Source organism: Pseudorca crassidens, chromosome 5, assembly GCF_039906515.1.
Source record: "Pseudorca crassidens isolate mPseCra1 chromosome 5, mPseCra1.hap1, whole genome shotgun sequence".
Lineage (NCBI taxonomy): Eukaryota > Metazoa > Chordata > Mammalia > Artiodactyla > Delphinidae > Pseudorca > Pseudorca crassidens.
The window spans coordinates 36791653-36818394 of NC_090300.1; the positions used below are offsets into that span (position 1 = coordinate 36791653).

Below are 26742 nucleotides of genomic sequence, written 5' to 3' on the forward strand. Positions count from 1 at the left end.
AATACCTTGTTACTTAGTTCAGGGACTTCTGTTAGAACATAAAGCTATGTGAGAAAAAATTCAGAAAATATAATTTGGTATTGAAGGATTTTCATGGAAAAGAAAGAATTTCTAAAGCATCTTTTATCTTTTTAATTCAGAACTTGAAGAAGTAAAAACTTCATCCTTGGACAAAAACACTAGCAGAACTATTTGTAAGTGTTACTGTATTATCTTTTTCCATCATTAGGGATGAAAAATGATGGATTGCAAATGAACATGGTTTTGTGTAGCTTGGATGTTTTGTGGTTTCCAGTTTGTCAAAAGATTAAATGACGCCATGCTGCTTATTTCACTGATGTTTTGTAGATTGGTATGTTCAGATGAAACTATTAGAATATTGAAAATTTTGTAAAGCAAAATTCATACATATTTCATGTGATCTAAAAAACTTTTATAAGTAAGAATTTATATCATCATTTCAAATGGTCATAATTAAAGTATGAACGTGAAATATGTGTAAGATCTTCATCTGTTTAACAGAAGGATAGAAAATCTAATTCATGGCCTGGGTAACCCTCAGCTAGTTTCATCCAGGTGAAAATACAGGCTTAAATATCCACATTGTTTAAACCTACAGAGCAGAAACTTGAAGGAGATTTTTATTTTTTGATAATGGTTGTGTAAGGTAGTATAACTTAGACTTCTTTTTCCTTTTCTGACATGAATACATTATTAACTCTTACTCTTCCTGAATTTAATAGCAGTGTCTTAAAATGTTACTAGATTTCTTTTTATGGAAGTAAACTAAAACAAAATCGAGGGAGGGAATTTCAAGTATGCAGAAGTCAAGAGAATGTCTTGATGAACCCCCATGTGACCATCACCCTGCTTCAGTAATGATCAACATTTGCCAGTCCTGTACCGTTGATTCCTTCCTCCTTTTTCAGTTGGGTGCGTGGGTGGGGAAGGATCGAGTAGTACTTTAAAGCACATCCTAGGCATCATATCATTTCACCCCATAAATGTTTCAGGGTAGGTAACTTTTTAAAAGGCCATCAAAAAAGCCACAATCACCCAACACCTATTCACTTGTATTTGATTTATCACATGTAACAAAATTAACTCCTTAATATCTTCTGATAGCTAGTCCATGTTCAAATTAACCTGATTGTCTCAAAATTGTCTTTGTATAGTTTCTTCCCTGAATCAGGATCCAAATGAAGCCTACACACACTGTATTTGGTTGACATGTATTTTATATTAATCAGAAACCACCCCCTTCCCTTCAATGTCATTTATTTGTTGAAGAAATTGAGTCATTTGTCTCATAGAATTTTCCACATCTGCATTTTTGTGGTGTCATTTAACATGTTTTTCTCTCTTCTAAACTGGTAGTTAGATTTTGTACTTCGTTAGGTTGAGAACCAACTCTTTTGGCTAGAATAATTCATAGATGGTAGTATGTGCTTCCTAGTTTATCTTTTTTATCGCCTCAAGAGACACAAAGCATCTGGTTGTCTCAAAGTAGACCATTTTTGAAGGTAAAATAATATGAGATTTGTCTGCCTTTTAGAAATATTTCATTTGGATTTGTCTTTGAGAAGAAAATAAAACTATTTTTTAAAATATTGCTGCTCTCCAACTTTACTTGTAAAATTCTGGTGATTTTATCTGTTTCTTTTATGCTAGTAGGGTTATTATTTCTGACAAGCAGAATACAGTATTGCGTATCCTTGGTCTCTGTCTGCCTCTTCGTTGCTCCCTCTCTCCTCCGCTCCCTTTCTGTGTATTCATCCATCTAACGTTTACTGAGAGGCTATGATGTGCCAGGTGGTATGATTGAGGCAGAGGATTAAACTGAACAAAGCAGATTCTGTAAGCCCCCATGGGTTTCTAATGTAGCAGAGGAAATGGAGTTGCAGTACCAGTGACAACAGTATCTTGTGGCAGGCTGTGACGAGGCCAGCACAAGGGGCTTTGGAAATCCTGAGGAGAGGGGCAAGTAATCTCCTCTGGGAATGAGGGTGAGCTTCCTGAGGAGGGTGGCATCTCGTCTGAGACCTGAAGGGTGACTAGGTGGTGGCAGGTGAAATGTCAAAGTGAGGGAATGGGAACAGTGCATACACAAGCCTTGGAATTTGGAGGTAGTCAGGCGGGGCGCATTTGGGGACCTGCCCAGCAGAGCGGTACCCTCTCCTCTGCCTTGGAGTGTGCTGAGATGGATACTGCCAACATCAGCCTTTGGGACCTTCCTTTCCCACCCCTTCAAGGTTGAACGGCCTGTGGCATTCTTAAGGAAAGTCATACCTTCATTCAGGCTGCTGTCAAGTCTAGCTGCCCTAGAAGCCATTCGGTCTCTCTGCATTGATCTGTTCTGGTTTATTATTTGTTGATTCAAAGTTTAACTTTTAGAAAGCAATCTTATTTTTAAGTTTTTGAAAGCTATGACTTTTATCTTTTGTCCTGACCTATCCCCATAACTCCACATTTGTATTTCTGTCAATTTGACATCTCCATGTAGATGTATACTAGGTACTCTTGGACAAAACAAAACTCTTGATTCTCTGTTTCCCCAACCTGCTTCTTTTTTCTGCTTGTAAAGGTACCTTATCCACCTAATTCTTTAAGCCAAAGCTTTGCTTCCTCTTTTTCTTTCTACCCCGGTTCAATCCATTAGCAAACTCTGTTGACTCTGCTTCCCAATCCGTGAACTTCTCACCTTCACCATAACACTCTTGTCCAAGCCACTGCTCTCTCTTTCTTGGACTGCTGTAGTAACCTGATTTGTTCCTGCTTCTGCTTTTGCTCCTCCCCACAGTATTCTTTATACAGCATGCAGAGTCATCTTTGTTTCTTTTATTTTCAAGTATGATCATGTGTATCATTCCTTTCGTTGAAGCCTTGCAGTGACTTCCTATATCATTTAGGATAAAATCCAAATTCTTCACTAGAATTCTGATGTGAGTACTCATCAAAACTTACATGAATCTCCAGTTACACCAGTTCTGTTTCTATTTCTCTGTCTTCCATTCTGCTTGCTCTTATCATGCGGATCTTTGTTTCTGTGTCTCTTTCTCAGTTGTTTCTGTGTGTATGTATATACATGTGTCTCTGTGTCTTTGAATTATTTCCGCTATTGCTGAGGCTTTCTTTCTTTTTGAATAGTATTAAGGTGACTGTTATTTTATTTCATGAGTATAGTCTTGTTTTCCTGCTTTTATCTTTAAAAACAGATAAGCAAAATAATTTCTGTTACTCTCAAAAGTGAAAAAGATGAAAGGTTTGTTTGTTTGTTTTACCTGTGGGTCGCTCTACTGTATATCCCTCCCCCTGTGAGTTAGTGGTCATCGGCAACAAAGATGTCTGATCTCTCCGTACCAGGTGTCACTGTTGAGGAAGGGTCTGTAGAGCTTGCTGTCCAGTATGGTAATTACTAGCCACGTGTGGCTATTTAACATTAAATTAATTGAAATGAAATAAAATTAAAACTTCAGTTCCTCCATTGTACTAGCTACATTTCAAGTGCTTAATAGCCACAGGTGGCCAGTGGCTGCTGTATTGGAATGCACCCCATAGAGCATTCCCCTATTGGACAGCACTGCTATAGATGTTTTATTATATGTATACCATTTGTAAATTTTACTCATTAACCAAAAGTTCTATTTAAAATCCCTCTTTTACTACAACAAAAACACTTTTTAAATTGTGTGAATTTACATCAACATGCTACTGGTAACTGATCTTATCAAAGAATGGACACATGAAATGAAAATCTTTTACAAAGAACAGGGTACTCATTGTGTATTTTAGGTCACAAAGCAATTGATGATATTTGTTTAAAAAGCTTAATGTGCTGTTCATTTTTATTTCAGATGATCCTGTACATGCAGCTCCAACCACTTCTACACGTGTATTTTATATCAGCGTAGGGGTTTGCTGTGCAGTAATATTTCTTGTAGCAATAATATTAGCTGTTTTGCACCTTCATAGTATGAAAAGGATTGAACTGGATGACAGGTATCGTATATATTTTGGGAAAGGAAAAAAATAAAAGCAGTTGTTTGCATTTACATGGGAGCCCACACACACCCATGCCCACTGGTGCACAGTGGTGCAGGGGAAGAAGGATGGGAGGCTTTCCCTAGCCAAGGGAAAAAATACTTGAAAAAATACTGTCTTTGTGTTTCTCTAATTTTATTTTTAAAAATCTGTGAAGTCAGAAGTTAGTTTATTAGTTGGTGGAGAAGTAGTAGAGATCAATTTTTTCCCTATCCCCTTTGACATGACTCTCTTCTAGACTCTTAGTACCTTTTTGAAATAGCCCTGTTTCTTTCTCCTAGTTTGTCCCTCCATCACTATCCATCCTTCTATCCATCCATCCATCCATCCATCCAATTTATTAACATTTATTGAGAACCTGCTATGATTTAAATCATTAGTTCTCAACCTGGTCACACATTAGAGTCATGGGTAAGCTTTTAAAATACATCAGAACTTAGGTACCCCCTTCCAGAAATTCTGATGTCATTGGTCTAGGGTGGTGTTTGAGCGTCAGTATTTTTCTTAGAGCTTTCTGGATGAGTCTAATGTGTAGGCTTTGAGATACACTGGATTAGATGTTATGCTAAGTGCTAGGAATAAAAAAAAAGTAATGATATACTTCATGGCTTCAAGTATTTAATCTTTGACATTAACCCATATTATAAAAGATTGTAAATTTGATGATTGTGGTATGTGTATTATAGTGTGGGAATAAAACAAGTGCCCGTCCCAGCCTGGGTGAGTCAAGATGACCAGGAGGACGTTATAGCCAGGATAGGGTGAGAGGTAAAGATGGAATCATAGACAGGTTTATTTTCCTAGTGCACAGTTCTCGTTTCCCTCCTCAGTGATTCCCAGTTGCTGACTGAAGACATTCTCAGCTTCGTGACTTGGCTTTCAAGGCACCCTCCTTTACAGTCTGGAGATGAGCCCGCCTTGTCTCTCATCCTTAACTTCATGCTCCAGTTAAATGATTATTTTTTCCTCACTTTTGCCCTACACTTTGCCCTCCAGGACTTTTGTTCATGCTTTCCTTTGCCCACAGGGCTCCCTGCATTTTCCACTGGTTCAAACCATTCTTAACATTTCAACTCCATTGCCGTCTCTTCTATGAACTCTTTTTTAAGCCTCCCAACCATCAATTTCTCCCTCCTCTCTTTGTCTCTCTCTCCTTCCCTCTCCGTTTCTCTGTCTCTCTCTCTTTTTGGTAGCAATTATTTTACTTTTTCCTTCTAAAATCAGTTTTTGTGTACTTGTCTCTCCTGCTGGAATGTAAGCTTTTCCCAGTTAGGGAGCAGTGCATCTTACTGCTGACTTCCCAGTCCTACATGGTGCCATACGTACAGCGGGTAAGCATATGTGTGGCAGAAACAAAAGCACAAGGGGATGGGGATCCTGGTTGGATTAATTCCTGCCCCTAACTACTCTCTGTCCCCTCTGTTACCCTTTCTTTATCTGAGTAGAGAAAGAAGAGGGAGGAGGTCAGAGTGAGAAGGGAAATTCACGGGTGGGGTGTTTCAGAGTATGTTTTGTATATATGGTTGTGTTACTTACAATCAGGTTTTGTAGAGAAAGTACTGAGGGGGAAGTGAAGTAACAGGAACATTTTGATGGGACTTAGAGAGGATATGGCAGAGTTAGAGGTCACTGGAAGGCATGGCATTTAGTGGTCTGTCTTGATAAACACATTCTCCTTGAATGCTTGCTTGTGGGCGGTGGTGGGGGGGCTCTGAACCCACAGAGATCAGAGTTGTGCAAGAACTTCAGAATCCATGGGGCTTATACCTTTGCTGCTGAAATAATTTGTTACCACCCATGAATTGGTGTTCCAGTTCTCTAGTTTTCAGGCAGATGTTCCCAGACATTGACTGAATAGAAGCAGCTTTCATCATCACTTGTTTTCAGAGTACAGCCTAGTGGTTAAGAGCATGGACTGGAGCCAGCACGTCTCTGAATTCTGTCTGTGCTACAGGCCCAGATAGAGGAAGTTTTGTAGCTGCTTTATGTCTCAGTTTTCCTCATCTCTAAAGCAGAGATGATCATGGCACATACTTTGTAGGCATGTTGGGAAGTTTTAGTGAAATAAAAGTGTAAACTCTTAGAACAAGCCTGGCATATAGTAATTGCCATTATTATGATTTTTCTTTTCAGAAAGTTGCAGTGTGTTGGTAGTGATGGACTAATTTCTTCTTCATCTCTTTCCTATTCTACTAGCTGTTATTTATTACATGCCAGGCAAGCTAATAGTGGTGACTAGAAAGTTCCCATCCAGTGATCTAATAGCATTTAAGAGACACTGCTTCTTCCCTCTGTGCTGGGGCCACTGAGTTAACAATGGCTACCATTTCATTGAGTGCTATTTACCAGTACTGTACCAAGCACTTTACATGTATTATCTTATTTGACACTCACAGCCACTTATGGGTATGGTACTGTCCTTGTTTTAAAGATAAAGAAACAGGCTGGAAGAGATTAAATAACTTTTTCAGGGTTGCACTTCTAGGACCAGGGCTGAGCAACAGAAGGGACTCATTATTGTTGTAATAGCTGTATTGTAATAACTCAGTACTGTAATTGTATAGATCACTTGTTATATGCCAGGCACTGTTCCATGTGCTTTTACATCCATTAATCCTCTTAATCCTCACAGCAGCCCTGTGAGGTTTGATGGAACCCATGGCTCCATGGAATTGCTTGCACAGGGATGGTACAGAGTTCTTCCATTCCTGACACTCAGGAGCCAGAGTCCTCTTATACACAGAGCTTATTTAGAGGCAGAGAATAAAACTGCCTGAGGTGTGCTCATGCCAGGGGCAGTTGGAGCCCAAGTGTGTGACTTTCCCTCTCCTGACACTATAAGCTCATCTTCTCAGTCTCTGTGTTGTGCCAGGTGAGTGTATTCTGGAGATGCAGAGCTTTTGTAAAGTCCTTCCACAGAGGGATTGATCTGTACCCTGTCTATACTGTAGTCTTTCCCTGTTAGCTTGCAACTATAGGAGAGTTCACTCCTTTGTGGGATACATGAACTTGTTATTTGGCAATATCTTCATTTTCCATTATCTGCATTGCCCCATCACCCTTGCCATTACTGGTGACAGGGTCCCTTTTATTTCCCCCTATTCATTTCTGTATTCCCCTTATTCAGTGTCTAACAGGTATCACTGAATGAATGTTGCATGAAGAATTTGTTGAATGAGGAATGAGTAGAGAGAGACAGGAAACCATTCTGTTAGAGCAATAATTCTTTCCCTCTTTCAGTATATATCAATAGCTCATGTCAGCAGCAACTCTTCTGTGTGGTTTATAGCTTTCTATTCCAAGGAAGGGTGTTTTTCTCTGTTTATGGATTGATTGATTCAGCAAGTGTTAATTGCGCTCTCACTAAGAGTTGGGCCCACTTGAGGCCTCTTGTGCCAGGCCCTGGCTTAAGTGCTGGGAAGGGAGGAGTGAACAAATAGGTACTTTTCCTGCCCTCGTGGAGTTTACAGTCTGCTTGGGCAAGATAGATATTAAACCAAAAATCCCTGCTAGAATGTAGGCTTCATGAGGGTAGGGATCTTTGTTTCTTATGTTCACTGCTGTATCCCCAGCACCTGGCACAGTATCTAGCATCTAGTATACACTTAGTAGATAGTTTTTGAATGAATAATTACATAAATGAATTACACAGAAAAATAGAGAAATATAAATCATAATAAGCGCTCTGAAGGAAAATGATGATCTTTGCCCTAAGTTCTAACTTCAACGCTAAAGCAAGGTTAATGTCTTCATAACTAAACTTACTTGCTTATGAAAGTCAAATGAGATAATTTATTTAGACTGGTGTTAAACTATTAAGTGCTAGCAAGTGTACATTTTTATTTCATTTTTTACCTCATGTGATGTAGCTATGTAGATATTGAATTTAATAGGTATCAGGGGTCGATCCCCAACTGCTCCGTGCTTCTCTCATAACAGTAAGTCTGGGCTTTCAAAGGTGTGTTCTGATCGCTTAATATTAGTGCTGTGCTTATTGTAGGGACCACTAAATATGGATGAGCGCATAACATCTTTGTATGCCCAGGCTTTTCAGGAATTCTGAGGTGGTACAAGAGTGCCACCTACTGTTGAGCTGCTGAAGAGAAACAATAGTAAATAATTTGGGGTCTGTGCATATTTATTCAACCTGTACATTGGTTGCAGGTAATATTTGAATTATACTTTCACATACATTATACAACTTGAGCCTCACAAAAATCCTGGGAGGTAGGTTTTCTTAGTCCCATTTTATGGGTAAGTAAATTGTATTCTATTACTTCCCCCCTCTTTGGGGATGATGATGCTTCTCTCCTCTCCCCATTATTGAATCCTGGACTTTTAACAGATTTGATTTCCGACGTGGTCTTTGAGTAGTATGTACTCAGAACTCCAAAAACAGGTGCCTGGTGGTTCCAGGAATTAAGGATGTATAATATTGGTAATAATATGCATAATTAGTAATAATAACTTGTAAGTGTATGTTTGAGGGCAGGGCATTGCCCTAAAAGGATTATATTTTTCATGTAATCCTTTTAGCAACCTTTTCAGGAGGTAGTATTATGGTTATTTTATCCACGAGGAATTTGAGGCTCCAGAAGCATTTTGCCTAAGGTCATACAGCTAGTTAATAAATGGTGGTGCTGGCAGTTTTGATTTCAAGGTTATGCTCTACATCTCTTCACTGTACTGTCCCATACCCACTATATGTGTAGACCTATATAGATCAATTTTTGAGTAGCAGCTTTTTATCATTATGTGTTTTTTTAATCATTAGGTTATGAAAATACAGAACTATTTTGTGGGGTGTGGTGATTTAAACAATTTTCATATTTAGGAAATTTGGGAGCCTCTTATGGGACTCTGCCGATTCTATAGCTAAGGGAGGCATGGAAAGTAGACCTTCCTCCTGAGGGGATGACATCCTGCCTGTGATTTCACTCTTCATGCTGAATTTCTATGCTTCACTTCTCCACTGCTGCAAAAATACAAGGGCTGAGGCAGTGAAATTGGAATGTGTGCAAAGGTGACCCTGGGATAAGGTCGTCGTCCACTGACAAGACAAAAGAACATTATCTGTAGTAATCTTGAGTATGGGGTTCACATTTATTTGAACCTACCATTTTCTGGGTCTCCTCATTACTTAAAGAATATGGCATAATAGAATGTTTCACGTGCTAGAGATTTCTAATAAGTTCTGTAAATTCTAAAAAGGTGGGATTGGGGAAGTAGAAGCAGCAAAATGTATATGATTAAACAGATTTGAACCAGGTAGGAAGTCCCTTCCCAAGCTTTGAGCACGTTGGCACGTTTGATTTGCTTTCATACTCCATCATCTGTAGGCCATTTGATTTTGGACCATCATTAAAAGAGGCCTGTCTTTATGCTCCTTTTCTTAAAAGCAATCTAATTGAGCGGCATGAGCTCTTTTCCTAAGAGATGGTTCCCTAGCATAACATTTTGTGAGGTTCAGGACTGCTATCTATGGTGTCTGAGGAATACCACGTTTGTGAATGACTATGATATGATGAACTTGCCTGGTGGTTGTGGAGATAGAAAGGAAGGAAAAAATAGAGCTCTACGTTATGAGGCAGATTAAAATTTCAATATGGAACATTTGTGATAGAGATCCATGCATTATTGTGATCTCCGTTAGGGTTTTAAGCTGGTTATAATGGCTACATGCATTTTGTATGTATGGAAAAAGGAAATTTCTCATTGAAGCTGACTTGCCAAGTATTTCTCTCTTAAAAATTGTTTGCAGCATCAGTGCCAGCAGTAGTTCCCAAGGGCTGTCTCAGCCATCTACCCAGACGACTCAGTATCTGAGAGCCGACACACCCAACAATGCAACTCCTATCACCAGTAAGAGTTAATTTAATTCTAAAGATGGTTTACTAAAATTGTCTATGTTCTGTCTTTCCTTGGTCCTGTGTGGTTAGTTACGTGTGCCATGCTGTGTACATAGTATCTAACATGTACAGAATTAGGCTTTAACTTTTGCTTTCTAGAGCATTGAATGAAACATTCCAAAATTGGAGTATTAAAATTTTAGGTTTAACGGCTAGAATTAGTTTTGGGGAGGTTTCTATAGATTATATTAAGAGGGCTGCTGAACCATCTCTATACAAATTCAGAAGGAGGATTTTCAGGTAGTTAGATAGAATAAGCCACTGATCTCTATGAAGGCAGAGACTTGGATTTTAATGAATTATTTGATGGTCTCATGGGCTGTGGTTAGGACGTTACATTGTCTTCTGATCATGATGGGAAACTAGTTGCCATTAGAGTTGAGAATGGGGTCTGATTTCCTTTTTTTGAACAGGATTTTGATGAAAGTTTTTATACTGTAACATGTAGATGTTTGGGGGAAAATAATCATTCTTAGAGTATAATTTAGACATAATGAGGACTCAGTCACCATACAAATAAGAAACTACACAATCATCAGGATAGGCAGTGGACTACAAGTCAGGGCTCAACTCAGTGGTGCCATTGATTAATGAGGTTCTTGTAGGCAATTAACTATTATCTCCCCTGGGCTGACATTTACTCTCTAGCAAACTAAAATTAAGGAGTATCTGTTCTTCACCCAGTGCCCTCTTGTGGTCTTTCAGTACTGTTTCTCATTAAGAAGTACCAGGATTCTTTGGAGAAACGGATGATTCCAGGACTGGGTCGGGAATGTGTAAGATAAACCTGGGACATTTGCTGAGCCAAAAATCCAGGAAGCTACTAAAGACAAGAGCTCCCCAAAATGGGACCATTGAGCATCAGAAAGAATAATGACTGCAGTGGATTGGTGAAGTGATGTAAATGTGAAATGTAAAAATGTGTAAAAATCCACAAGTTCGTAATGATACTTTTTAGAAAAATCAGTCATTATGGGAGTTAACTAAGGCACCAAGTTAACTAAGACATTATTATGCCTTACTCTGACAACTGGCTACCTGAACTATTTCACAGTAACCAGATAGTGCTGGTTTATGAAGGAAAATGTTTTTTTACAGAAAAATCCCAGCTAATAAATGTGGAAGGAATGGTAGAATTAGAAAATCATACTTGCATCCCCTAATAAAATATTTGATTCAGGAAAAGTTCGTTAGTGTTTTAAACTATACAAACAAAGGGAAGTAGGGAACTTTACCATTTGAGGGATCAGAGTTTCACTGCCTGAATCCACTACTGAAACTTCGCATCATTAAAAGTAGGACAGCTAGTATTTTGTGCTCCCAGATGGAGTATTCTTGTCTCCCCTCCCCCTCCAAGAGTTAACCTGGATCTAATCAAGGCTGTAAAACTGACTTGCAGTTTACAAGAAATACAGGGATAGGGAAACAAGTTAGATGACACTAGAAGAGGCAGATGCTGGACATTCTCCAGGATAATTGACGCAGTTTCTTTAATAAGATGTGGCAAGAAAAACGAAAGGGAAGGAGGGCGCACTCTAGCTTAAAAGAAATCTAAGAGAAATCATAACAGCAGTTAACATCTCCACCAAGGAAAGAAAGACATAAGTTCCTCAGGAAATATAATGATAGATGTGAGAGTAGTCCAAGCTATTTATAAGAAACACATCATTGCTTTTAATGTCTAGCTGTCAAGATTTGCTCATTAGAGTCAATTCTTGATGGTGCATATAACCTTAAAGAGGTGGATAGTAATTTATTATATATGCTAAAAGCAAAATGCATTTTAAAAAGTCAATGGAAATACATTTATTTGTTGACAAATTTTTTTATTTACCACCAATAAGAAGTTTATTTGTTTTGTAGACATTACCTTAAGGAGATAGATACTTCATTTCTTACGTATGATAAAAACAAATAGTGCTTTTAAGAAAACCCAATGGAAATATATTTGTCTATAAATAAAAGAAGAAAGGAGCGGAAAAATTACTTGAAGACAAAATAGCCAAGAGTTTTCCAAAATAACAAAACACAACAGTCCACAGATGCAAGAAACTCAGAGAACTCCAGGAAGGATTAAACACTCATAAATGCATTCATAAATGCTCACATATGCACACACACCTAGACATATCATGGTCAAAGTGCTGATCAGTGGAATCAGGTTTTGTCAGCCTAATCCATCCATTATAAAGGTTTCCAAAGCCTTTCATGTAGTTCTTCTAGCAGCCACTGATGACCGTTGTCCAAGTCCACCCATTCTTTACGGATTTTTCTTCCCCAAAATACTATTCCAATGGGGATACCATTCCAATTTCTGCTTGCTAACACTAACTTTTATTCTGACTTTTTTTTTGTGCAATGAGAATTTTAATTGATGGCCAGAAATTTTGTTTTGCCGTCATCATATTAAGAATGAATGGGAATTAGGGAACTGAAAAACAAATATGAATCTCACAGTGGTATGACTAGGCTGTATGGATGCCAGAATGATTAAATCAATTATATGTTTTTTTAGAAAAGATATTTTTACAAACATGTCTTCATTTGAAAAGGTTTTTTTTTGTTAGGAGACTGTATTAGAAAATCTTTGGAGAGAAAAGCAGTCCATATGAGGGATTACATTAAATTCCATGAATCAAAGCTTGTTTCATTTGGCTGAAAAGCAGTTGAAGTGGTGGCAATATAATATTATTTTTAGTGTTTCTTGTTTTAATTCTGCATTTTAAGATTTTGGGATAGATGGGAAAGTGTTTCTTTAAAATTTAGTATGGCCTTCATAAGTAATTCTCCCTGTTCGTGTGTGTGCCTTTTTCCATTTATGGTTCTTACATTCATTCATTCCTGTGACTTGAGTCCTGAGGTTCTAACTGAACTAGTTGACCCTGATGCCATAATAAGGGTATTTATATTTCTTGGTTTGGCTTTGTTGGCTCCTCAGGTTATCCTACCTTGCGGATAGAGAAGAATGACCTGAGAAGTGTCACTCTTTTGGAGGCCAAAGCTAAGGTGAAGGATATCGCAATATCCAGGGAGAGGATAACTCTAAAAGATGTACTCCAAGAAGGTATCTATTATCTCAAAATCAGGTTTTCAAGGAAGAAATGTTAGTAGTATAAAAATTTTTTTGTTTCAGAATTTAAGAATTTCATCTCATTTTGAGTTTAAGGCTAGAAAGCAGTGCACAATTTGTTTCCTCTATAACACTGATTTTTATTTTCCCTTTCTTTAGATTTTCAATTTGCCTTAATATGGACAGCTTTGGTGCAATTGTTGATTTTCAAGTATATTAAGGCATGATTATTAGTGTTTGTCACCTTTAAAGTATATTTTCTGTTTAGTTCTTGTCTGAAGGTGATCACTACCTAGCAGGACTCTTTGAAGCATTCTAAGTAATTCTCTCTGTGATGGAAAGTGTATGGGTTCTAGCAGAAGGCACATGCATGGGGATTGGAGTTATGCCCAACTTCCAATCCCAGTCCCACAATTTATTACCTATGTGACCTTGGGGAAATCATTTCCTGTTTTCCATGTCCAGTTTCCTCTTCTCTAAATTTGGACTCCGTTGTCTACTCTTAGACAGTTATGAAGATTAGATGAACTGATGTTCATTAAATGAACTAACACATGATAGGTGTTTGAGAGATAGGACCCTGCCCTTCCCCCTCTTGCTGGTCCTTGCTTTCTTTTTTGAGTTTCAAGGTATTGATTGGGGAGAATGCTGAAAGAAGAAGACAGAAATTAATAATAAAATACTTTATTGAGCTCTTCAAGTTGTTAAATAGAGAATTACTTTTTCTCCCCTTCCATAACTCAGTTTGGAATGTTTTGGATGCATGTGAGTCATTCTGAATTCATCTGTTTGGTTGAGATACTTGTAGGTCAGTCACAGCCAAGGGAGGGGCTTGAACTGTCTCCAGTGGCAAATAGTAATTAATGGAAGCAGATTTTTTTGGTGTTTTTGAATGTATGAGGAGAGTCCATTTTTCTCCTTTGTCGTTGCTCTGAGGCTAAGCCTAGAAACTCATAAATGTCTCTACGGATACCCCATTACTGAGCTCCAGTGCTCCTGTCTATATCATTGGTTTATTTAGGATATTTCAGAATGAATTCTCATATATAGTTTAAATTTGGTATTTCAAAAGGCAAGTTAAGATATTTTGTAGTTAAAAAGAGCCTTTAACAGTCATTAAAAAACAAAGATTTGAGTCTTTTTATGCTAGGGCTGGAGTAATGTTGATCACATTTTCCCTTGTTATGTTTAAGTTGTATTGTGCCAGAAAGTTTTGTACTTATAGTTTTATGAACGTTATCATATGATCTCAATAATTATTATTTTTCCTTTTAGGTACTTTTGGGCGTATTTTCCATGGGATTTTAGTAGATGAAAAAGATCCAAATAAGGAAAAACAAGCATTTGTAAAAACAGTTAAAGGTAGGATTTTATTTCCCATTCCGTTTCCATACTGCTTTTCTGTCTAAGGTGGCTTATGTCAGCAAAATTGTTTCAGATTTTCAGTGTGTGCCAGACCTTAATCATTAATCAGTCCATGTTAATTTAGCTCATACAATCTAAACTTTTAGGAGATTTGTGTTGTTTTCATTAAGGTATAGAACATAGAAGCTAATAAATTAAGACATTATATATTTATTAGATATTACTCAGGCTTCTAAATAAACTGCATCCACTTGACTTCATTTTTGCTATATCTAATATTATGTTTTTCCTAGGTTAAAATTCTTTGGTTTTTCCTTCTTAAAAAACATTGATAGTAGTTTTCCCTCCATCTCAGCACCCCTCCACCCCCAATACTGAGGACTTATAAAGAAAAAAAATGACCCCCAGACCCACTGAACCTTATGTGAATAGGTGCTATTTGCCTTTCTCTCACTCCCTCTCCTCCCTTTTTTTTGCTGTGTGTGTGTGTGTGTATTATTTCTTGGTAGAGTTTTGCAGGTATAGCTGTAGTTGGAATTGCTGCCCCACGAGGTGTTTACATTTAAAATAGTGATAGTTGTTGCCAGATTGTTTTCTAAAAGGTAGTGATAGTTTATATTTTCATGAACAGACTACCTATTTTCACATATTCTCCTTTTGGAGAAACGTGATGCTTAATTTTTCACTTACTGATTTCACTTACTGATTTATATAAAATTTTCAGTTAGAGATTCCCTATCAACATACACTAGAATGTTTTTATATGGCTTATTGCCTAATACTGGTAAATTAGCAAGTCCTTTTATAATATTAGAATTTTAATGATTTATAACTGATTTGTATATTTAAGCTTTGTAAAAGCTTCAATAATTCTTAGGTAAGTCTATTTGCTCATTTTAAGAGAGAAAATGTAATTTAAAGAGTGCTTAATGTCTGATAGTGTCTGATGTAAGTTGAAATAACTAGTTATTAATTTTGGAAAAACAAATTTAGCATTCCAAATGCAGAAATTGAGGGCAAAATTAAATTCAGTTTTATGAGTAGGAGGTGACAATTTTGTGAAGCTCACAAAGTTAATTTATAAGAACTTATGTTTCTAAATTTAGTTAAAGGAATTCTTAGGAAGCATGAAAGGTTTGTGTTTATTGTTTCTGAAAAGTTGGGCTGTACTAATCTAACAAAAAAACTTTGGAATTTGATTTCTTTTAATTTAGCAAAATTGCTTGTTTAAGGATGCTATAAACACACACTTTCTTCTTTCTAAACAGATGGTTTAACTTACTGTTAAGTAAGTTAACAGTTAATAAAATGAATTTATTCATTCACTTCTCCTAACCCCAAAACACTTCTAAAGATTGAATTTTAGATTTGGTCCCACTAGGTTTTCTGACTAGTTTTGAAGGATACTTTACATAGTACTCTTGGTAGATGTAAAATTTGAGCCCTAAGTTTAATAATGTCTGCCTTTTGTTACAGTTTCTCCATTTTTTATAGGAAACATTCCCCCTTAATTCTAATATTTCTTCTGGGGTTTGTAAATAGTCTATGGATAATTTAGAACTGGGATATTATTAATTTGTTCTGAAGGAATGTTGAATTAACAAAAGAGGTTTCTGTATAGAATTGGGTTGATTTAGGATTGGAAATGGGGGGAAAGGAAATAATAGTGATAAGAAAACACAATGCAGATACTGGGACTGTTTCACAAGATAAGATTTCTCTTTCCATGTACCTTTGAATTGTAGTCACTTGCTTGTTTCTCTGTCTTACCACTGTAATTATAATGTTCTCTCTGAGCTAGACGGAAACAAGAGAAAGCATAGTGAGTCCTTAGCCAAGATGTGGTCATGATTTGCGTGGGAAACACAGAGGAAGTGTACTGACCACGGTATTTGCTTTAAAATTGTTAGATAACTCCACATGATTGAGTGTCTTTGAGATTTATTCTTTTGGAATGTTATTTTTTAATTGAAGCTACGTAGAGTTGACAAAGTTCTTTCACAAATATGTATGCTTTGTTACATGCTATACAATTAGAAGTACAGCTAAAAATGCAAAAATAATTTTTTAAAAGATCAGTTACTTTACCTTTATTTTTTAACTTATTTATTTTTATATTTATTTTATTTATTTATTTGGTTGCACCAGGTCTTAGTTGCAGCAGGTGGGCTCCTTAGTTGCGGCTCACCTGCTCCTTAGTTGCAGCTTGCCAACTCCTCAGTTGCGGCATGCGAACTCTAAGTTACAGCATGTGAACTCTTAGTTGTGGCATGCATGTGGGATCTAGTTACCTGATGGGAATCGAACCCGGGCCCCCTGCATTGGGAGCGTGGAGTCTTAACCACTGCACCACTAGGGAAGTCCCTACCTTTGCCTTTAGGCATAAGCAGGAAATTGGAGTTTGGCTTCTTAAAAGTTATCATTTTTCACAGAGACTTAACGGATATCCCAATATAAATTTCCAGAGATTGAAATTAGGAATCTGAATTTCACACAGTGAATATTGTGAAATTGAATTCCATGAAATAAATGAATTAATTTGAGGTTATTTGTATTAAGTTCTTGTTTTCTTTTATAGCTTCTAATTTTTTACAAATTAGAAATAAGTAGGGTTTTGTAAAAATCATTTTGTTCTTGTAACTTTTAGAATGTAAATTATTGTATAGTATTCTTTTCAAATGTATACATCTTAAAGATAGACCTTTCAGTATTTAAAATTATAAGACTAGGACCAGACTGGGTAAGGTATCCAGGAAAATGATTTTTTCTTACTAAATGTATAAAATTATTTTTTCTCCAAAGTTTCCTTAGCTCATTATCCAGCTCAAGTGTCCCTGGCTTAATAGAACATGCTTATCAAAGTTAAAATCTTAAAAAATTATGCAAAAAATGACACATCCTGAAATTACCTTTCATTTTACTTGGATCTCTGTACCAGTTGACAAGAAGGTAAACTCTTACCAAATGGGTACAGACCTCCAACTATTACTAGTTTTCAGTTCTAAAAAGATCCTTCCAGGGCTTCCCTGGTGGCGCAGGGGTTGAGAGTCCGCCTGCCGATGCAGGGGACGCGGGTTCGTGCCCCGGTCTGGGAAGATCCCACGTGCCGTGGAGCAGCTGGGCCCGTGAGCCATGGCCACTGAGCCTGTGCGTCCAGAGCCTGTGCTCTGCAACGGGAGAGGCCACAGCAGTGAGAGGCCTGCGTACCGCAGAAAAAAAAAAAAAAAAAAAAGATCCTTCCAGTCCCCAAATAGTTCTGGCCATAATTTTATTAACACTTATTTAGATTACAGAAAGAGTAAAAAGGCATATTCTGCCATTTACTAAATGTTCCTAAATTTTAAGCAGTTTTTAAACAACTAGAGTTTATTTCAGCAGACATTGAGGTAAAGTGCTTTTTCAAAGAAGTAGCAAGTATTCCAAGTCCTTGGCTTTTTGTCTACCCATTTTGTATTCCTACAAAAGTTTTAACTAAGTGAAGCGGTCTGAAAAGGGAACACTAATATCACGTAATGAGAGAGGGAGTGATTCCACGGGTTAGTCTTGGAAGTAAATGAAATTTACTATTTCTCAGCTTTGACAGCTCCACTTTTAAGGATTGAGTGTATAATCATGGTGCCTGAGTTTAGAGGTCTGGATTTTACTGTTGGTTTAGCATTTTACTAGGTAGGGCTGGGAGGTGGATCTTGGCTTTGCCTATCTTTCTATCTTCTTCTCCCTCGTACTGCATTGATCAGAAGATCTATAAATTATTATTACTATTTTTTAAATTGTTGGCATACAAATCTATTATTGGCTTCTTTGAAAGTATTTTTAAGGGTATACTGTTAATTTTGTTTTTGATATTTAAAAACCATTTAAAAAAATTAAAACTCATTTTCAATTTTATAATGAAAATATACTATTCACTTAATGGAAATGTTCTTTTCAGACAGGGGAGAAAATCTTCTATACTTATTAAAATAGTGGTCCGTATAAGAGAAGGCATCCTTGTAGATTTGTGCAAATATTTAATGGCTTCAAATTCTTTTGAAGGTGCAGACTAAAGATATTGGTAAATTGCATTATCATGTTTTATTTCAAAAACATTGAACTAAAAGCCAATTTTAGTTCTGTTTGTTACCTGGACCAAAAACCATGAGTTCAGAAGCTAAAAATAAAATGGAATAATCATGCTAATTTGGGCTATTATATGAAAATTAAATCTTTTTCTACCAATATAATAGTAGTTCTTTTTGTTTGTTTAACCACATAGAGGTAAGAAGAAGAAAACAATAAAATGCACCACAATCTCCAGTCAGAACTCCTGTGGTCATTTTTTTCTAATTCTATGTTTGTAAGGTTAGAAAATTTAAACAGGACAGAAAGGTGCAAAATGTAAATTCTCGCATCTCTAAAAGTAACCACCGTAAACAATTTCCTATGATTCCCTCTGTGAGTAAGAAGAAAAACACAGCCAAATATATCTAATTTTCCAAATAAATTTGATTTTGAAATATAACTGATCGCACAAACACAGTTTTTCATCTTGCTTTTAAAATTTAATATGTCTTGCAGATTTTCCTCTGTCAGTACATGTAAATCTGACTTTTTTTTCTTAAGGTAGCTGCATATTATTCTTACGTGCTAATTTAACTAGTTCTCTGTGATGGGCACTTTGGTCTTTGGTTGTTTTGAGTTTTTTTGTTGTTATAATTGAACAGTATTCTTGTTATGTTATATATAGACGAGCTTTTATGAGTAGACTCTTAGCAGTGGGATTGATGATGGTAAAAGGTATTAAAAATTTTGTTAGATGTTGTTTCCCCCACCTACCCAAGATACTGTGGATGAGCCTGTTTCCTCACACTCTTGCCCAAACTGACAGGTAGCTGACTTTTTTGTCTCTTCCAATCTGATGAGGAAAATGGCATCTCCTCGTTTAATTTGCATTTCTTTACTGAGGAATGAAGCAGAAAGTCGTTTTTTTAATTTTGCTGGTCATTTGTGTTGTTTTTTTAGTAAACTATATGTTTATATCCTTTGCCTCTTTTTCAGATTTTTTCTTATCGTATAAGTTCTTTAAAGAAGGGGGGAAAAGACGAAATCAGCCCTTTATATGCCTTATGTGTTACAGATATTTTTCCAGTCTATTATTACTTTGTCTGCTTTGTTTCTGGAACCTTACTTAGTTTCTGATTTTTACGTAGTCAAACTTATCCTTAATGGCATCTGTAAATGTTGACCTTGTCAATGAGACTCTACCTATTACAATAGAATTTTAGGCTAGACCTATTTAGATTTGCCTGTAACTTTTGATGAAATTTACCATACAGTTAGAGATAGTTACTTACTAATACCAGAAAATATTGATGTCATATGTATAATATTATCATACTATATATGACAGTGTCTTTTTCTTTATGTAGATCAAGCTTCTGAAATTCAGGTGACAATGATGCTCACTGAAAGTTGTAAGCTACGAGGTCTTCATCACAGGTGAGAGGAGAAGCCACCCAGCATTGTGTTAAGCATGGTAGCATTGTATGCTACATTTTTAAGAATGTTGTAATGTGCTGTTAATAGAAAGCATTTCTGGAATAGCTTAATTTGTTTTTTTCCTGAATATAAAAGTGAAATGCATGCTCATTGCACAAAATTTTAAAACACAGTAAAATATAAAGAAGAGTATGTAAGCCCACATCTGGATAATTATAGCTGAGCTTTCAGGAAAGAGTTTATATTTATGTGCATCTTTCCCTTTAAAAAGTAGGATAATGATATACATATGCTAAAAAATATTTGTTATGAACTGTTGAACATGTAGAGTACCAAAGAAAAGAATAATAAACACCAGTAAGCCCACCTCCTGAATACATTGGTGGTTAACATTTGCCATTTTTGCTGTGCATGTTTATGTATCTATCATCTATTTAGTTAGATATAGATAGATATTTGCAAGTGTGGAAATATTTTAAACTAAATTGGATATCTTAGCACTTTCAATGCATTTCCAGCATGCATTTTCCAAAAAGTTGAGGACATTTTTCTATATAATCACAATACCATTATCTTTAACAAGGTTAACACACTTCTTGATATATGGCAAAACAATGTATCTGACTTTTCATGTAAGTAACTATAAATTCACATCCACATTTAAAAAGACTACATAATAGTTCATTGAATGGATGCACCACGTTTTACTTAACCAGTCTCATCATTAGTTTGCAGTATGATTTTTAAAAAATACTTACAGTTCTGTATATGAAGAACTTTTTTTAAAAGCTTTATATCAGTCCTTTTCACAGAGCTATAATAAGAGATTCTATCTTCTGAGCCAAAAGGGGCATAATTATAGTATCACAATGTGCAGTATCAATATTTGGGCAAGGTTTTTGTTGTTGTTGTTTTAAAGCACTATACAGAGTCAGCTTAATTTGTGTGCCTACTGAAAATTTGATCACATATGTTTAAAAAATGGAATGGTGACCATCATGGTTGGAAGATATTTATGGACTTCTGGAAAAAAAAGAAAGTGATGTGTGCAAAAGGCATTATGCATTGTAATTTCTGTGTACTTTGAGCAGTTACTTGAGTTCTGCCAAAAAATAAGATGACTGTGCAGAGTTTTATTTTTGAATTTTATTTATACTTTGGTTCATAGTCAAAAGAATTTGAGAACCTAAAAAGAAGGCAGCTATAGTAAGATCAATAAAATGGTAATGAAAATGAACTTGAGTTTTTTGGCATTGTGATGGTGGAAAAGAAGACAAATAAGCCAACATTAAGGAGGCAATTATTTTTACTGTGATTGAACATAAAACAACTCTTAGCTTCTGGGCAAGCAAGGCTGAAGGAAACAAAGTTTGATACATCTCAGTATTAGAAGGGAAGGAAATGTACATGTTTCTTGGGGAGAAAACTTTTTCTGGTTTCACATTCTGGGACAGATGTCATTAGCTTTATCATATACTTGGGACATTGATTAAGATAATGAACAGATATACTTTTTAGTTTCATTGAAAATAAAAAAGCCAGAGACCTTTGAAAAAAATTGACCACACAGTAATGAGGGACTAAAGATGTCCTTTTGAAGGATTAAAGTCATGTGATTTAAGAATGTTACCTTCCATTGACCTGATTCACTGATTCATTCCAAGAATAGAAGTCATTTGCAGAGGAATGGATAGATAACTGACCCTTTAGACTATATTTTCTAAAAAAAAAAAAACACACACACATTTTGTTTCCTCTGAGTAACAAAGCAAGAACTCGGTAATGATCAATTGGGAATGTCCTTTTTGACAATGTTCGGAGTACTTGATTTATTATGCTGACCCTAGCAGGAAGAACCAGAGTGTTTAATACTAGTATGTAATGTTAACCTAGTACTTACGTACTTAGCTAGTATTCTTATCTTGATGAAAGGTCTGTACCACATCAGCACAGAAGTGGGTGGCAGGGATATAGACAAAGCCAGGATTTTCTCAAGAAGCAGTTTTATATCCACAGTAGCCCAAAGGTGCTTTGGCTGAAAAATGTTCAGAGCAAGCATTTGCAGCATTTTCTCAGACAGCTTTAAGCTATAGGATTTTCCAGCATCCAACTAGGATGAATTAGTAGCCCCAGGATACACTTAGGTGGTGGAATGGGATGACTTATACTGAATTAGGGTTATTTGTTACTGTACGTTCAGTGATTAGGGAATGTCTTCTAAAGGCAAGTTATGGTTTGATCCTGGTTAATTGTTCTTCCTCATCATAAAGTGATACCAGGACTCCTGGTTTTTAATGAGCAAAACACATTGTCAATGTGTAGAAAGTATATGGTTCTTTCTACTCACTGTAGCAATTTATTTCATTTTTAAGGGGACTAGGGCCTATAACACATTTCTTTTGACCCCTGATGTCTAGACTGTTCATGGCTCTGTGTATGCATACGTTCTCATTCATTAAGTGCCCATTTTGCACTTGGAACACTGCTAGGCACGAGGGTTAAAAATGAAATAATGGGCTTACCTGGTGGCGCAGTGGTTGGGAGTCCGCCTGCCGATGCAGGGGACACAGGTTTGTGCCCCGGTCCGGGAAGATCCCACATGCCACGGAGCGGCTCGTCCCGTGACCCATGGCCATTGAGCCTGAGCGTCCGGAGCATGTGCTCCGCAACGGGAGAGGCCACAACAGTGAGAGGCGCGCGTACCACAAAAAAAATTAAAAAAGAAATAATGATCTTCAGTGATCATATTATAGAATTTATCAAGCAAACTCAATACACTCAGCAAGAAATGACACCTAGTTTCTGATTTTACCTTTTTTAAAAGACTAGTTTTGGTATGTAATTCATCATGTTTACTTCCTGTTTTAACATTCCGTGATTAAGAGTTTTAAAGTGTTGAAATATTTTAAAGCATCTTGAAATTCTTTCTTTTCATTCCTTTTTCCACTGGAATTTTTGAGAATAATTTTTATTATAAGTTAAAATAGCTGTATAAATAAAAGATAGCTGTTGATCTATTTAAATTCCATCAGACATGCTTTATAAAAAGTACTCAAGCTATTTCTGCTTGTAGTTTGACTCTCCATTGGCCCAAGGGTGCCTGATGATGGGCACTTTGCTGAATGCCTCATGGCTCTCACTCTGCAGGCACGCTCGGCAAGACTGAGAACTGGACCAGTTCTTGCCTCAAGTCCCTGCAGAACCTGCCTTTCCTCTATAGCACCTGCTTCTGCCTCATCCGCTCTTCTTATGGATCCCATATCTTCCTCTTTATCTTCCTTTCCTTTATAAACTGGGCAGAATGAAGAGCAGCCATTTATTCTTTGAAATATTTTCATGCAGCTTGTTACTTCTCCCAGAGGGCTTTTAATCCTCTGGTGATAGAATAAGTGAGTTGATCTCATCCAGCAAACTTCCTGTGTTTGGGTCAGATTCCTTTAACTTTGCTCAGTGAATTTCAGTCATGAGGAAGGGTGCAGAGAAATAATTTTGGGAGGGTTAAAGAGATTGGGCAGCTCTTCATATTACTCCTGAAATCATGGTAGGCAGTTAAACTTGAGTGCACACCTGCTGTAGTCATTTTTTCCCACTTTTATTGAGAAATAATTGACATACCTCAGTGTATAAGTTTAAAACATACAGCATGATGATTTGATTTACATATATTGTGAAATGATTACCATAGTAGGTTCAGCTAACATCCATGTTCTCATATAGATACAATAAAAGGGAAAGAAAGAAGAAAGAAAATTTTCTCCTTGTGATGAGAGCTCTTAGGATTTACTCTCTTACCCACTGTCCTGTATATCACACAGCAGTGTTAGCTATAGTCATCAGGTTGTTCAGTACATCCCTAGTACTTATTTATAATTGGAAGTTTGTACCTTTGACTGCCTTCCTCCAGTTCCCCCTCCCTCCATCCTCCTGCTGTAGTCATTTTAGTATGTGTGGGTCTCGGTGTGAAAAGAGGCTCTGTCTTGCTGCCCTGGGAGGGAATGTCCAGTGATCCAGTGGAAAACACAAGGTTTTTAGAATCAGATGAAGATTTGAATTTTTTCCACTGTGTGCTGGCTGTTTGTCCTTGGCAAATTACCTCACCCCTTACCACCTTCATGGATTCCCTTGCCTGTAAAGTGGGACTAATCATCACTGCCACTCTTGGGCTGTAAGGCAAGCAGAAGCCTTACAGAGAAGTTGCCGCATACAGGTTTACTGATCTCTGAGTCCTCATTTTCCCGGCTCCTCAGGGTCAGTGCTTTCCCTGTTAGTAACTCCTGCACAGCAGGAGGGGGACCCCACAGCTTTCACTTCTGCACTGTTAGGCCAGAATCATGTGACTGTGGTTTTAAAAGAGATACATACTCAATTGAGACAATTTAGGAAATACAGAAAAGCAAGGTAGAAATGACCTAAAGTCTCGCAACTCAAAAACAACAACTCTTGGCATACTTCTGTGCAGAGTTGTATTTGCCCCCATACTTGTAATTATCCTGCAAGCATATGTGAATTTTGTATCTTGCTTTCCTATAAGTAAGCTTTTACTCATATTCTTGTAACATCCCTTTGTGACTATTTAATTGTTATATACTATCCTATTATTTGGCTGTACTTCCTTACTTTTGGACAGTCTTGTTGTTTGCAGCTTTTACTATTAATACTGCATTAACTATCCTTGTTCATATAGCTTTCATATGTTTAATAATATTTCCTTATTAATATCCTTAGAGGCAGAATTTTCCAAGTTAAGGAGGAGGAATGTTTTTCAGCTTGTTGTTTGGTGTTACTTACCAAATATTTATTAAATGCTTATTTCTGTGGCACAGAAGACAAAGCATTGGGTGTAAAAAAGGAGTTCACTTTAGTTTTTGCCATCTAGGAATTTTCAGCTTAGTGGGGGAAATGAGGTAATTATGTAAAAAGTTACATAGCCTTGGGAAAAATTAACAGTTATTTCCAGGTACCAATGGAAGAGGTGTCATTGGGCAATAGGAGGAAAGTATGTGTGCCATGGAGATTTTAAAAGGAACAAGATTTTTTTTTTACTGCATGCTTGGCCTTATTTGTATATCACCGCAACATTGTATGGCTGGTGGGATCCCCATGTTAGAGGTATGGAAACTAAGGCCAAGAGAGATGGTCACACAGACAGTAAATGGTAAATTTAGGATTTAGAAATCCCATGTGACCTGCTAAGAACTTCTTGGCTTTTTGTGACAGTTTCAAGCTCTTGATTATCATATTCTTTTCTGCAGACTTACGTTGGGGCCCCCTTTTTTTTTTTTCTTTTTTAAGCGTGATAATGAACCAAATGGGCTGTTATCATATGCTCATGGTCAACTCATTTTTTAGGTCCCTTTGATTACCCTTTAGAGTAGAGATTTAGTGTGGCTAGAGTGTGTCTTAAGAGAATCTAGTCCACAGGAAACAACTTCTGAGTTTATAATTTTTCCCTATCAAGAAAGTGGGTATGTGGAAAACATTAAAGTCCAGTCTAAAAGAGCATTTATAATTTTACATTTTTAATGGTTATATGTTTTTAAGTAAGTTTGAGATTTTCTTGTTTTGTTTTAGGTTATCTTTATTTTATTACTTTTTGTTAAAAATAACCCCCTGAAGTTTCAGATTTCACTTGTGTTTCTCCTGATTTTTTATTATTTTATAGAAATCTTCTTCCTATTACCCATGTCTGTATAGAAGAAGGAGAAAAGCCCATGGTGATATTGCCTTACATGAATTGGGGGAATCTTAAATTGTTTTTACGGCAGTGCAAATTAGTAGAGGCCAATAATCCACAGGTGAGAAATATTTGCCCACATACCAATTATTTACCAGTAGCTTCTAATATCTTTGAAGGTAGATGTTAACATTCCTGTATATAAACTGTTTAGAAGTCTGTAAAAAGAAACTCAAGGTTGAACCAGAAGATATTGCTAACCTATTGATTTAGAGAGAGATGGTTTGTGATTCCTGTCTTGAGGCTTATACTCTGCTGATGCTGAAGGTTTTCCATGTATAACCACTGTGTATTATTCATAATCACCTCAAACCCTCTGTGACACCATCTCAGTCATTTTCCTCATAACTCTTTGAAGGTACTTGTACCAGATCTCCCTTCTAGGAATGGATATAGACCTTACAGAGCCATTTGGTCCATGTTGTACAAAAAAAAAAACAAAAAAAAAGCTGGTGGTAGCTGGAGGTGTAGATTGTCGGTGATAATTTGGTAGCCAGGGTTTCCAGCAAGTGGTTGGCAGCCATAGCCCACCAGCATCACCTGGAGAAGAATTTCATTCCTCAACCTACAGTCCTGGCACATTAGCTCTAGAGGAGCACATCAGAGAGAGCTGTAAACTAGCATTAGTTTGAAAATGGTCTCCGGGGGATAACCTCCTAATAAAAGCTTAATATTGTAAAAGAAAAGAACAAGTTATTGAATAATAAACATTTGAAATATTACCCTTAGAATTCAGCATTCATTGAACAGATGTTTATTTAGCTGCTACTGTATATGCTGGATGTTGGGGAGATACACCTAACAGATGAGAGTGAAGTAAATGGTAAATTACAGTACAGAATGATAAGGACTGTAGTAGGTATAAGTATAGGAAGCTATGGGAACATGTTCTTGGTCAAGAAGTAGCTTTTTAAAACTTAGTGTGTAGGTGTATTTTGGGATGGAGTAAGATTGTGGAATAAAATAACTACCATCAAAGTTTTTGTGCTAACTGCAGACATTGTCATTTTCTGTTACCACAGGCAATTTCTCAACAAGACCTGGTCCACATGGCTATTCAGATTGCCTGTGGAATGAGCTATCTGGCCAGAAGGGAAGTCATCCACAAAGACCTGGCTGCTAGGAACTGTGTGTAGGTGCCATGA

The 26742-nt window shown here is 36.7% G+C and overlaps 1 protein-coding gene across 2 annotated transcripts in view; it reads left to right on the plus strand.

The window, feature by feature from the left end:
• Positions 1–26742, plus strand: part of RYK (receptor like tyrosine kinase) — a 99775-nt gene that overhangs the window by 46350 nt on the left and 26683 nt on the right. Inside the window, exons 5-12 of one of the 2 annotated variants that reach the window (XM_067737769.1) lie at positions 141–194; positions 3855–3999; positions 9803–9903; positions 12889–13014; positions 14296–14382; positions 19794–19863; positions 25526–25658; positions 26620–26729. In XM_067737769.1, coding sequence (XP_067593870.1) covers positions 141–194; positions 3855–3999; positions 9803–9903; positions 12889–13014; positions 14296–14382; positions 19794–19863; positions 25526–25658; positions 26620–26729 — 826 coding nt within the window. Of the gene's footprint in view, positions 1–140; positions 195–3854; positions 4000–9802; positions 9904–12879; positions 13015–14295; positions 14383–19793; positions 19864–25525; positions 25659–26619; positions 26730–26742 lie in introns of both variants that reach the window. The other variant, XM_067737767.1, reaches the window with a different exon arrangement.